Genomic DNA, 13658 nt, shown 5'->3' on the forward strand with positions numbered 1-13658 from the left:
CGCCTCCTCCCTTTCAATTACAGTCAGCTCCCTCCACTCCTGCGGCTGTGAAATCGTTCTAATCTTCCAGATCTCCGCAGCCGCTGAGTCCCCAAATTGGGGGGATCGAGGTAGGATTAGTGCGCTGGGTGTCCCCCCAACCTTCTGTGAGGAAATTGTGTAGACTTCTCATTAAGGCGACCAGGGCGTTCTCCCCTCCACAGTACACACCAGGGATGCCTGTCTTCCTGGTTCCCAAAGTCACCCCCACCCGGGGACTATGTCCCATCTGCCTACCAGCCTCGCAGAGCCTGCAGGCACCGTTCATGGATTTGTGAGGCCAAGTGAACTATTTAATTTCAGGGCTTTGGGGCAGTGGTGTCCTAAAATTGTCCCAAAACGAAATTAGGACTTCGAGGGTGGTTAGAAGCAAGGGGAGTCACCCAAGGGACAACCAGGTGCCCTTGGAGGCAGCAGCCAACAGCATATGTCACCAGTCCCTCGGCTGTGCCTCAGCTGTTCCCTGGGACAGTTCCACTGCTCTAGCCAGAGCTGTAAATGTAGTAATCAGTCAGCCCTTTCTAGCCCCTGACAAACTGGGTCATTCATGACTACCAGGAGTGTAGAACTGACTAGATGAGCCACATCACACCCGTTATTGGCCTCTCCAAGACGCAGGCAGGCCTGCAGCCCAAGCTTCGGCCTGAGGGACAGAGAGTCATTGGTCCCAAGATCTCTAAGGCTTTACCAGCCTGGTGGCTCTGCTGTCTCACCTCTGTCTCTCTCCCTCCCCTTCTGAGCAGCATTCGAATCCCCCAGGTGTGTCCTCATCCCTGGTAGTGTGGCAGGAGTTGGGGGTCACAGCATCTGGAGAGATTCTTGCAGCCGTGACTCCTCTATCCATCTCTGCAGGAGATTTCCTAGATTTATGACAGTTGTTTCTCAAACTACCTCCCTACCAAAGCCCCAATGTGAGGACCACCGGGATCGCTGTCTGAGGTCTTGGGGCTCAAACAAACAAAACTGGAGTCAGGGAATGAACTCAGTGTTTGCTCTCCGTCCTCACCCTGCGCCTCTCTTATTCTGCATCTTCCCTCCCTTCTCCAGTGTCCACTCCGCTTGGCCAAGGCCGGGTCAATCAGCTGGGAGGGGTCTTCATCAACGGACGACCCCTGCCTAACCACATCCGCCACAAGATAGTGGAGATGGCCCACCATGGCATCCGGCCCTGTGTCATCTCCCGACAGCTGCGTGTCTCCCACGGCTGCGTCTCCAAGATTCTCTGCCGCTACCAAGAGACCGGGTCCATCCGGCCTGGGGCCATCGGAGGCAGCAAGCCCAGAGTGAGTGTCTTTGCCACAGAGGCTGGCAGCTGGCTTCCCATGGTCAGGGGGTCCTGGTTGTGGCCCCTCTTACTACCTCGTGTCATCCAGTGGCACCAGGCTGTAGGAAAGTAGAGCTGGAGAGTGTCTCCTACTCCCAGGTATCCTCCCATTGTTTTCCTATTATTTGAATTTCTCAGAGATGGGGCTAAGTAAGGTCTAGGTTGTCCAAGACCTTGAGGCCAATGAGCCATTCCTGGACTGTCCCCACATTTGCCTCAATCCCTGTCACCTTCCAAGACCAGAAGACATCTTCTCTCAGTCTTTCCTGAGATAATGACAGGGACCCTGGGGGTCCTAAGTAGAGTTTTTTATTGCCTATCCCTGTCTCACCACCCCCCCCCCACACACACACACACACGCCAGCAGACCCCCAGCTGCCTTCCTGGGAGCCAGGAACCAGTTTCTTGAAAGGATAAAGCCAATCTCTTGGGGGATGAGGGGACACATGGTAACCAGAACCACCAGCCTGGTCTAGGGCTCTTAAGAGGTGATATTAAAAGTATTTCCCTCCCCCCATCCCATCTTTCCACTCCTACTCTCCCACCTCCACTTCTGAAGCAGGTGGCGACTCCGGATGTGGAGAAAAAGATTGAGGAGTACAAGAGGGAAAACCCGGGCATGTTCAGCTGGGAGATCCGGGACAGGCTGCTGAAGGATGGGCACTGTGACCGAAGCACTGTGCCCTCAGGTGAGAAGGCAGCTGAGCCGGCAGAGCTGGCCCAGAGAGTGGCCGGGGCTCCGATGTGGAGGGCTGGAGGTGGGAGAGAGGGAAGGGGAGATGATGGTTGACTGGGAACTTACTGAGAAGTTGGGAGGAAAGGAGTACAGAAAGGCAGAGAGTTAAGGCATAGGAGTAAATCATAACAGAATGGAATAAGATGGAAAGAAGGAATAGGGAAAGAAAAAAAAGTTAAGAAAGAGGAGAGAGAAAGAAGAGAGAAAGGGAGGAAGGAAGCAAGGAAGGAAAGAAGGAAGGAAGGAAGGGCGAAAGAGTTAACCTAGAAAGTTGGATGATAAGAGAGTCCCCCTGGAGGCTTTCTCAGAGAAAACGGCTTCAATAGATGGATCTGTCCTAGGAGGGTTGATGCCCATGGGCTTCCCTGGACCACCATCTCGGGGCTATCATTTCTGCTCTGTCGCCCACACCAGCCATTTGAGTCCTAAATGTGGAGGTCCCAAATCATACTGCCTGTGAGAGAGAAAGTGATCTGGGGTGTGTGTGTGTGTGTGTGTGTGTGTGTGTGTGTGTGTACATGTGCATTCAGGCATGCAAGGCCAGGATGCACACCTGAGTGTGGGAGTGACAGCAGGAGCTGGAGAGACTCCAGGGAAGCCCTGGGACCTCTCAGGGGTGTGGGTGAAGTGCACCTAAGCAGATGTTAGTGTAAGGCACAAATGCTTGCAGCATCTGCATAGGAATGCACAGTCTAACTACCCTGTGAGTGCCAGGGGTGTGAGTCAGGCTTCTCCAAGTGGGTGCTTGTTATGGAGTACGTGTCAATGCCTAAATGCCTGTGTGTGGAAGAGGGATGAATGGATATCTGTAAGGAAGCAGGGGGCTTCCTGACTTTCTTCCAGGGGCCCAGGCCACCGCGTGATCCTCTGCTCCAACAACTTATACTTGCTCTTTTGCCTTTGAATTTCTGAGGTTTAGTGAGTTCGATTAGCCGCGTGCTCAGAATCAAGTTCGGGAAGAAAGAGGAGGAGGATGAAGCGGACAAGAAGGAGGACGACGGCGAAAAGAAGGCCAAACACAGCATCGACGGCATCCTGGGCGACAAAGGTAGGGAACTTCCAGGGACTGCGAGGCCCCAGCCCGGGTTTTCCCACGGTCGGGTGTGCGGGCGTGGTTCGCTCCCGCCGCCGGAGCAGGCGACCAGAAATCCAGCGGGGAAACTCTCAGGCTGCGGGGCAGCCGGGAGCTGCTCAGGCTTTGCCGACAGCGCCCCCTCAGTGCGCACCTCGGATGCAGGCTAGATGCGAAGCCCGCGCCGCCTTTGCGCTATGGAGGCCGGGCGCGGACGGCCTGTGAGTCCCCGGAGAGTCCGGTTGCGGGGCCGTGCGCCTGGTCTACCCGAGTACTGCGGAGAGTGCGTCCTCCCGCGCTGGCGTTTTGGCTGCTACTCTCGGCGTCGATCAATTATTTATAGGAAACTTGGGCAAGGGGGCGAGGGGCGGGGGGCGGGAGCGGGGGGAGCGAGGAAGGAGGAGCCGGCCCGCGGCTCCCTAAATGAATTTGTTAACCAGACCCGCACACGCTCTCTAAACGGTCCCTTGAAACCCCGCCTGACAGTTGACTGACCGCTGCAATCAATAAAAATTAGCTGGGGCCCCGTCTGACTCAGCCCGGCGTTGCCAGGGCGGACTAGGGGACAGAGGGTGCCTTCCTCTGTGGCGCGCGCCGGCGGGGCTGGGAGTGGAGGCCAAGTTCCCAGATGCCCAGGGTTGGAGGATCGCAGTGGGGGAGATACTCAGGCTCCACACACCCTCTCCCCATTCTTAGCACGGCTTCCGCGGGCAGGCTGGAGTCTGAGCCCTGCACCGTGCTTTTTCTCAGGACCAGCTAAGGAAGGCGTTTAGTTTTCAAGCGCCCGCAAGCCCGGGAAAGGGGATTGTGCTTTTGTCTCTTGACGGGAGGAAGTTTCGAGAGAAAGAAGGGAAAGTTCTTCCTCATTACCCTCTCCCCTTGCTAATTGCCCTCATAGTTCCCCTAAGTCTCTTTGAGACTTGGTAACTGCGCGTTAAGGGGTGACAGGGAGATGGAACAGCAGCAGAAATGGAAGACCCAGAGTCACAAAGACTGACAGTTAAAAGAAAAGGCCCCAAACACACACTCGGGGAGGCGGCAGGCTGAGGGAATCGGAAAGACGGTGGCCATGGGAAACCGCAGACTGATTGCTTTGGAAAAAGTGGCCAGTGCCCTGGAACCTGAGAGCTTTGCAAAGAGCCTGTGTTGTTCCAGTTTCCCTCCAGAGGTTTCTCCTAGCACCCCTCTCCTCACGACCCAAGCACTCCTAGCCCAGGTCTCTCTCCAGTTCTCAGAAGACCCTCCCAACCTTGAAGATGAACTTCACAGACAAAGCGGGCTTACTAAGACAACTCCCATCTACGCCCAGCCCCCACAGGCGTGGTTCGAGGAGGAAGGATAGGGGGCCGGGCAGCCCTGTGCGAGAGCGGCCTAGGGCGAAGGGAAGGGGCGGGCTATTGACACACAGGGCCCCTAGTGATGCCGCAGTTCCGTGGGACAAAAGGGCGAGGGAAGAAAGGGAGTGAGCTGTGCCGGGCACCCCGCTGTGCCCGGCCTGCCGAGGGGCCTCGGGTCTGCGGCGGGAGGCAGCCCTGCACTGTCAAGCGGTCCTTGGTTAGGCCAGTCAGCCCAGAGCCCTGGGACACCTGCCAGAGGACCCAGTCCTTATTTCAGTTCCCACTGGAAGGAGACTAGATGGACTTTTTGTAGGCTGTGGAGGGGAGGCATAGAACTTGAATAATCTTTCCTGGGCAAATAATCTTTCCTGCACAACAGACAACTCTTCTGAGAGTTATCCCAGGGAGAAGCAGAGGAGGTTTGGTTTTCCTTAGAGAGACTTTAAATGTGTTTGCACGCAGGGAGTATACCCAGTTCAATCTGTGAGGAAGCACAAATAGGTAAATTTCCTCTGATAAAGAAGGGAAGGGAAGGAAAGGAAGAGGATGGAAAGATCGTGCGGTCTGGAGGATTCCTCTGGTTTCAGGAAATGCGGGGGCTTTCCGTGCTGGCCTGGGCTCACCACCCCAGGTAACAAGCCACTTCACTGGACAGAGGTTTTCCCTGCAGCAGGAAGCACCACGTCTCCAAGGGTTTAAAGAGGAACCTGTGCCAGACGCGGGAGGCTGAGGACACAGGTGCTGAGTCTAGAGCAGCTGAAGAAATGAAATGATCTGATGCAGTGAGCCTGGTGTCCAGAAAGTCCCGCAGTTTTTGCGTGACGGTGGGTGTGCTGGGTGCGGTGATTGTGCACTGAATGGCTGTGTAAGCGCAAGCATCTCTTGGTGTGACTGTTTACCCACGGGCCTTTGGATCTGAATGCTGTAGGTCATATATCTGTGCAAGTGGAATTCAGCATAGGTGTGCAGGGAGCGTGTAGATGGGTGTGAATGGGCAATATGATGGTGCAGATGAGAGACAGCCATCTATCCATCTGTGAACAAATTGTGTCCGTTTCCTACTTGAGTTCCTGGACCAGTCAGCAGGCGCCCCTGTGAACCCCTCATCTCTCTCCCAGGCCCCAGACATCAGTTCCGTGGCCAAGTTAAAGGTGAAAAGACCTTCCAATCTCCATCCGAGTCATTCAGGTAGGGAGAGGCTGAGATGCCCCATGGCCAGAGCAGGGGGTGTTGTGCACACACACAACTTTGTTTTGGCTTCTTGCTCTTGAAAAATGCTTTCTCTGGGGGAGTTGCCCCTCTCATGGCAGGGAGCCGCCAAAGAAGGGGTTTAAGAGCTCTCCTCTTTAAGCACTAAAGAGAGATCCCTCCCTGAGTCCGTTTTTTCCTATCGTCCGCTTGGCATTTAATAATGTTAAGACTTATTAGAGCTGGTAATGAAAACTGGGACTGCTGAATAGGAAACTGTGTTGGAGAGGGGTGTAATAGCTTCCAGGCATGGTAAGAAACTATTTATCCGCAATCAGTTCTCACTCTCAGAGTTTGAAGCACAAACGTTAAGTTGAAGGGTTTTAAAGCAGATTAAATTGAGCTTTTATTTCTGTGCACTTTCATCTCTGAACAGCTCACTCCTGCTCCCCTTGGGCTGATATTCATGAGGCTGTTCGTATTTTTTTTTCCTCTTATCCTTGTTAAGACTAAGTTATTAGGATTGTTGGTTGTGAGTATTCTCAGACCGCTGCCGATAGGTGCTTGCCCCAGCCAAACTCGGCTCACCTGGAGAGGGAAGTGGACAGTTCCTTGCCCCCATGCACTTAGACTCCCTCCTCTTCACCCCTTTCTCTGAGGATCAGGGGATAGACAGGCCAGGGACCCAACAGGGAGGGGATTTGAGGAGAGAAGAGAAAGGAAAAGATTTTTCACAGAATCTGAGCTCAGAGATTCTTGTGGGGAATTTGATAGGGGTTTGCAATGGGTCAAACCATTCCTCAGTGGGAGCTGAGGTAGTGAGTGTGAAGAAATAAGCAATAATATAAACAACAATAACAGCAGTGACAAACAGCAAGAACACCAAAACCGCATGCATCTGACAGTGCACCAGTTGAAGCCAAAACTGACTGGATGGGACCGGGGGCTCCACTTTGTTCTCCAGGATGGAAAGGCCAATGAGGTTACAATTAATATGAAATATAGGGAAGAGTTACAATGTGAGAAAAAAGAAGCAGTAGTAGTGGAGGCAGCGTTTTTCTGGGGGTGGGGGGGAACCGTGGGGGTGTCCAAGTCCAGCTGGAGAATTTGTAGACTTCCTGGGTGTGAAAGACCATCTGAGATGGGGGGAGGGTTGGTGAGGAGGGCGTGTGAGGCAGATTTGTTTCTCTTTGCATTTTTCCTTTATTTATTTTTAAGGCAGCAAACTTAACAGGTGTGGAGTGGGAAATGATGGGGAAGGATCGGAAAGGAGGGGAGAGCCCGGAGTGTGGGTTTTAGACACTTGTAAAAGGAGGTGGGAAACAATTTAATTTGGCAGCAGCGATAGCTGCTAATGCGGTTTTCGGTCGTTTGCTACACTGGAGGAAGCTGTTTTGATTGTGTGTACAAGGACCTGCCAAATTTAATTAGGCTCCGGGGGAGCCAGTGAATAGGGGAAGGGGGGCACGGCTCCCCTCAGCCCACACCATTTTTTCGGCTTCACACCTGGAAGGGACATTGTTTACGGGATCTTTGAGAACCAGGAAGGGGCGGGGGCGGAGAGGGACAGGAGCCTTGGAAGTGGGGGCGAGGGAGGGGACAAGGATAGTCCATTTATCACGAAACAATCTGCATTGATTTAAACCAACAAGTTCCCTCCTCTGTAAATGTGTGTTTAGAGAAAGGTAATTGACACTCCACCAAATCAAAGGATTACCCCGGGTTGGCAATCTAATCAAACAGAGTCCAGGCGGGATTTGAAGCTGTTCAGAGTGGGATCAGCTTCGCATAATGGGGGCTCGGAGGAAGATGGGAGGGTGTCAGGCAATTCCCGGCTTTAGGCAGCGCTCGGCGGTGGATATCCAGTGCGACTAGAGGGAGAGAGGGAGGGGGCGCCGGAGGGGCGCGCCGGGCCGGGGGCTGGGGGGGATGGGGCGAGCTGAGAGGGGAGTGCGGAGCTGGGAACGTCCCGGCGGAGGGGGCTCCCGGCGAGGGGCCGAGCCCACACTGGGCTGACAAGGCTCCCCTTTTCTTCCCTCCATCCCCCCAACCGAAGAAGAGAGAGGGGGAGGCGGGAGCAGAGACGAACGAGGAACAACAATGAGGAGATAACTATTACAAAGGCAAACACTGGCGCTCGCGCGCTCGCAGCCCCAGAACCCGCGGTAAATAAACAAAGTCTGCAAACTGTTTGCTAGATAAACTCGTGCCTAAATCGAGTGTGACGGGCAAGGAGAGAAGAGACAGAAGGAGATAAGGTTGGAGGGGGAATGAACGAGCATAATCTAATAGAAGACATTTAGAAAACAAACTTTAAACAAGGGAGAACAGGCGAACGGAGGGCAATTATCCGCCCCAGAGAGCGAGGGAAGCCGTCGGAGGTCTGGGAAGGAGTGGAAGGGAGGGGACTGGGAGCTGCGGAAGAGCTGAGTGTTGGGGGTGCCTTTGGGACTCCGTGGGGAGCCAAGAGGGGCTCCCTAGGGCGCGCAAGAAAAGAGGCACGGTTCCCGGATTGAGTGAGGTTCCCGCGCTCAGCCGGTCTTGGAACGCAGGCACGTCTAAACCGGGTGGGGTCCCCCGCTGCGAGGGCGTGCGGGTTTTGTGTTTCCCTCGGGGCACGCACCGCCACACATCGGCTGTTTCAAGGCATTTGTACCTAAAAGGCTAGTGTGCACGGCGCAGCGGTTAAAGGAATTAGATATTTACCAGTTTGAAATAAGCCTGGCTAAGAAGAAGAGAGAAGAGAGAGACATTGAAAAGATGAGGCTGGGGGAAGACTTCAAACGAATTCATCATTTGGAATGGTGGAGGGGAGATTTACCAGACAGTATTGGGAAGTTATTTAGATATTAATAACACATTTTCCTGAGGCGCGACCACGCCAGCCATCTGCGCTGCTCTCGGAGCTATTTGGCTGGGTAAAATATGGGCGTCTCAAATGTTGGGAAGAGATAACGCAATCAGGCTAACCCTGGTCCTAAGACTGCATCGCAGCGTTAAACCCGGATTAACCTCCCCCCCAACTCCCGCGGCCCCCTCCCCTTTCACAGCTTTCCAAATTTTCAGTGGAATTTACATGGAAGGATTTAAAAGCACATATAACAGTAGCCTTAAAGCAGTAAGGTGATTATTTGGGCTTTTTTTTTTTTTTTTTTTAAGAACGTCTTTCTGAAAATGATAGTTGTCACACATTACATTATGTATAAATAATATTATATAAAAACATATTTTTATACAGGAAAAGAGGGCTGAGCAAATGAGATTTCCTACCAGGTTACCTCTTTGGAGTTTCTATTTGCCATCATTCTATCATCATCAACAAAGTTGATGAGGCTTCATTCTGCACTGTTGGGCAAGAGCGCCTAAGGATATAAACATGCAATGTACCAAGTCCTGGCCGTACCCTTGGAAGCTCAGAGTCTAAGACCAGACAGAACTCACAGCCCTGAAAAGACAATGCCTGGTCGAGGGAAGGGTTTCTGCACAGAGGAGAGACCCCCAAAGAAAGCTTCTCCAGAGGCTGTGGGGCCTTGAAGGCTATGACTAAGGAGGGGGGGGGGCACATTCCAGAAATTCCAGAAAAAGTATCTCTTCTCTCCCTTCCATTGCAGACTAAAGGGGTAATTAGGAAACTCAGGATGAGGGTAAGAGGCGCTTGGAAGACTGGGATACCCCCCTCAGTTTTTGCTGTCCGGGGCCTTTCCTCTTTTCCCCTTCCCCCAACTCTGGCTGAAAGAGGAAAAGGTGGAAATGGGGTCAGCGCTTTCTGACCTGCTCTGGAGCGATTGGCCCCGGCTGGGGTCGGGCAGGGGGAGGGAGGGAGGGAACTCGCCTTCCCAAATCGAATCAAGGCAGAACGGTGACCTAAGGGGGAAACTTCGCCATTAGTAGATAGATCTTTCCAAAACTTCAAACGCAGTGGGGTGGGGGAGAGGTGAGGCAGGGAAGGAGCCCAGAAGAGCGCAGGGGGAAGTACCAGCATGCGAAGGGGAGGGGCCTGGAGGAGGAAGAGACGGGGTCGAGGGCAAAGGGGAGGCGGGGGCCAAAGGAAGGGGTGTGGGTAAGGGGATGCGAAGAGAGGGGGTCGGCTGCACTTGGAACTTCAACCCCTGGGAGAGGAAAAGCGTCTGCGGGTCCCTGCAGCCTCGGGAGGGGTGAGGGGAAGTTGTGTGCGCCCTAAGTCCAGCTCCGAAGAGGCCCCGAGGGCATTACAGGGCGCCTTGGGCACGCGTGCCAGGCCCCGGTTTGGCAGCCGAGCTGAGCGAGGGTGGATTTTGAGGAGCACTGGGGCCGCCGCGGGGCTCTGCGTGTCGGCTGCCAGGGAATTGGCCGATTTCCCTAGTCTGAGGGTGAGCGAATGGACCTTTCCATGGCTTGGTCGCCCTAGTCCTGGAGGTGCGCTGGGCCTGAGCTCCGGTGGAGACCAAGGGAAGGGTGAGGAGAGGCAGCGGAGACAGAGAGCCACAGAGGAGGAGAGAGCTAGAAAATTCAGAGTGAGAAAGGCTGAGCGCAGCAGAAGAGAATCTTGCGTACAGTTTGAGGACGCTGAAAAATGCGGAGGGGCCGAGGGAGGCGCCGAGCAGCAGGAAGAAAGACAAAGAGATGCAGAGTCACCGAGAGGCTGGCCCTGGGACGGGCGGATCAGGACAGCCAGCGGGACCTAGAGACAGAGCCCGCGGGAGAGCATTGGCGGAGAGGGCGAGCGCGCAAAGCCGGGCAGCGGCGAGGGGAAGGAGGGAGGCGGGCGAGCCGCGGCCGCCCTTTTGATCCTTCGCGGCTTCCCCTTATCAGAAGCGCTTTCGGTGACATCGGTACAAAGGCAGTTCATCATATTACAGCACGTCCCGGCGGCTCGCTGAGATCCTGCCGCTTAATTAGAGGCGAGCGAGCTGGGCTGGCGGGGCGGGAGGCAGGCCGACCCCGAGGCGGGGGCCCGGGTTCCGTGCTCCAACTCGGGGCGCTGGGCAGGGGCCAGCCCGCGTGCCTGGCGGTGTTGGGACGTGGAGTGAGGGGGAGGCCAGGAACTGCATTCAGAGCGTCGCTAAATTAACAGGACGGCCCAGGCTTCACTGCCCGGAGAGTGAAGCTCGCCGCCTTCCAATTTAGCCGCCGCCCCTTCTAAGTTGTCGGCTTTGGGAAGGGATGGCGCTCTGGTCACTTTCCCCGCTTCCAGGATGTGAACGCTGCGGACTGGAGGGCAAGTAAGGGGGAGGGAACCCAGGGCGAGTTGAAGGCTCAGTGCAACTCCGGGTCCAGGTCGCACCCACCAGCACCCTCCGCCCCCCCCCCAGGTTGTGTTCCATCCCCTCCTCCGACCGCTTTGCTCTCCATCCGAACCCAGGTGTGCGAGGCTGGAGCAATCTGAGAGGGGCAAAGCGCATCGTGGTCGAGGTTCTAGTGTCCGTCCCGCCCGCAACTCACTAGCAATATCACCCTAGACAACCCATTCAAACACTTTGGGCCTCAGTTTCCTTCCATGAAAAAAGAGAATTAGCTAAGACAAATGTTATCCTTTTAGGGGATCCTGGATCCTTTTAAGAATAGGCTAAAACCAAAAAATAATTTTAAAACCTTGCCATTTACATACTTACATACTTTCATACAGGCATAATTTTTCATCTGGCATAAAGGGGTCTTTGGGGCTTCTAGAGGCCACACCCCATTCAGAACCTCACATTTGCGTGCTTCCTGATGACTCCCGTATTCTCCAGGGAGCTTCTGATTCCAGGATCAGGAAGCTCAAAATGAGGCGATGGGGAGGAGGGGCACTGAGATTCTGCCCTTGGTCTGATCCTTGCTACTTCCTCCCCTCTCCAAAACAGAGAAGAGAGCTTCTCCCCCACCCCACTTGGTTACTGGGAGGGTCCTTTGGGAAGCGTTTATATGCTGGTATAAGCACGTGTGCTATGCTCCCCTTTTACCTATACCACCCAAAAGAGAAATTTGCCTCTGGAGTGTATGTGTGTGAATGTCTTCATTCATTCTGGAAAAATTTTGTTGAGCACCTACTAGGTGCCAGGTATTGTGTTAAGTGACCTCAGGAAGGTCCCTGCCCTCATGGAGTTCTGAGCCAGGCGGTGGAGACAGAAAATAAGCCCACGAATAAACAGATGTGTATCATGGATGTGTTTGTTGTGTGTTTACCTGGATATCTTTGTGGGCTTCCCTCTTTGCAAGGCTGTCTTGTGTCTGGGTGTTTGTGCATGGTTTGTGTGTGTGCGCGCACGCACGACAGCAGAGTGTGTTTGTGGGGCTGGGGCTGAATTTGGCAGGCAGCCCCCAAGCTGACCTCTGGAGTGGCCCGAGTCGGGGAACTGGGACTTGCTTCGCCAAGGGTTCGAGGGAGAGGCGGAGGGAGGAGCGGCTGGACTAAGGAGCCTCTTGCCTTCACTGCACTCTTTGTCTGACACCACGAAAAGACCGAAGATCAAAGAGGCCCCCGGGCCGGACAGAAAAAGGGGTGGGGCGGCGGACGCGATAAGTAGCTCGGAAAACTCCACCCTCAACTTTTCTGGGTCCTTTCCATGGGACCCAGACCCTCCAGAACCTCACCCAAGTGGGCGAGTGGGCGGCCGGCGATGGGTTTTCTACAGTTCTAAGCCTCAGCAGGGCGACGGGTGGAGAGGGACAGCTTCGGCTCCAGGCTCCAATTCAGATCGAGGTCTTTAGGTGACTGGAGAAGGGGGAAAGAGAGCAACATTCAGAAGCTTTGTGAGGTGTGTGTGTGTGTGTGTGTGTGTGTGCTGTGTGTTCTGTATACATTTGCAGGGAGATTGTGGGTCCGGATCAAGCCTCCTGGTTTCCTGAAAACTTGTCTTAAAGTCTGCTCTGGCTTTACCTGGGCTGCAGACTTGGGAGCTGGAAGGAGTCAGGAGGAGTCCTAAGGAAGCTTCTGGAACCTCTTGTTCTCAGTGGAAACCTGCAGAAGCACCTCCCTCTCCCGCACTTTCTTGTAACCACAGACCTAACTCAGGAAGCTGGTCTCTAAGCCACCTGGCAAGGTGCTTTCCAGCCTTCTCGAGTTCCCTCGCCCTGCAGCTCTCCTTCCCCCCTGGACTTCTTGAGTTTGAATTCACCCTTCCGAGGGTCTAAAAATACTGTAGAAAAAGAAAGTCCAATTTGGGGGGATATACCCCATCCTCCATTCTCCTGCTTCCCGCTGCCTGCAAATGCCAAAATTCAAAGTGCCCACCCCTCCCGCCTTTTCGATGGGGGGAGATTCTGAAAGACTGAAGAATCCCAACATCTCTGGGATTTGTTAGAGGTCCTCGGAGTGAACCCTAAGAAAAGAGGCCTTGGAATTTCCTTTAATAAATGGGGCTGAACCTCCCTCTCTCTTCAAATTTGGTTCTCGTTGGGACTTTTTCTCTGGTGGCTTGGTGGCCCATACAGGGGACACGGAGAGGTTCTCCCAGAGCTGCCTGTTACAGGAGATAACTGCTGTAAATGGCCCCCTTTGCGTCGACCCTCCTTCCCAAAGACCAGGTCTTTTCCGTTTCGGCGGTGCCTGAGCCTCAGTTTCCCTCTCTGATTAGTGAGGCTAAGAGCCGCTCCAGGTCTCCCCAGGCAGCAGGAAATTAGGGCCGGGAAAGCGGTTTGGAAACTGGTCAGCGGGTGCAGGCGGGGAAAGGGTGGGAGGCGCCAGGAGTTTGTGCTCCTCCCCGGGCCGCCCCCACCCCGCCGCCCTCTCGGCGCAGTCCCCGCTCGCGCCTCAATGGCCACTTTAGAAATACAAACAACTTTAGAAATAAAGTAACCAAACCCCCGAAAGGGGCTTTGAAGGGGCGAATGCCTGGTGGCGCTTTACTATGGTGTGGGCCGAGGCCCCGGCCTAATCCTGCTTTCATTTCCACCGACGGCCGCGGGGGAAGCGCTCCCGGCCTCCCGGCCCCTCAGGAGGCTGATTAGGCCACAAAGAGCCCCCATTATCCCGAGAAGAAAACCGGGGGGCGGCGCGGGGCG

At 54.5% G+C, this 13658-nt stretch overlaps 1 protein-coding gene across 4 annotated transcripts in view; it reads left to right on the forward strand.

Annotated features, from left to right (window-relative positions):
- Window positions 1-13658, forward strand: part of PAX7 (paired box 7) — a 146326-nt gene that overhangs the window by 9042 nt on the left and 123626 nt on the right. For 2 of the 4 annotated variants that reach the window (XM_011993112.1, XM_011993109.1), the window contains exons 2-4: window positions 1087-1322; window positions 1923-2052; window positions 3013-3147. In XM_011993112.1, the coding sequence (XP_011848502.1) occupies window positions 1087-1322; window positions 1923-2052; window positions 3013-3147 (501 nt within the window). The remainder of the gene's footprint in view (window positions 1-1086; window positions 1323-1922; window positions 2053-3012; window positions 3148-13658) is intronic. The other 2 variants (XM_011993110.1, XM_011993113.1) reach the window with 1 other exon arrangement.

The sequence above is a fragment of the Mandrillus leucophaeus genome, unplaced genomic scaffold (assembly GCF_000951045.1).
Source record: "Mandrillus leucophaeus isolate KB7577 unplaced genomic scaffold, Mleu.le_1.0 Scaffold426, whole genome shotgun sequence".
NCBI lineage: Eukaryota > Metazoa > Chordata > Mammalia > Primates > Cercopithecidae > Mandrillus > Mandrillus leucophaeus.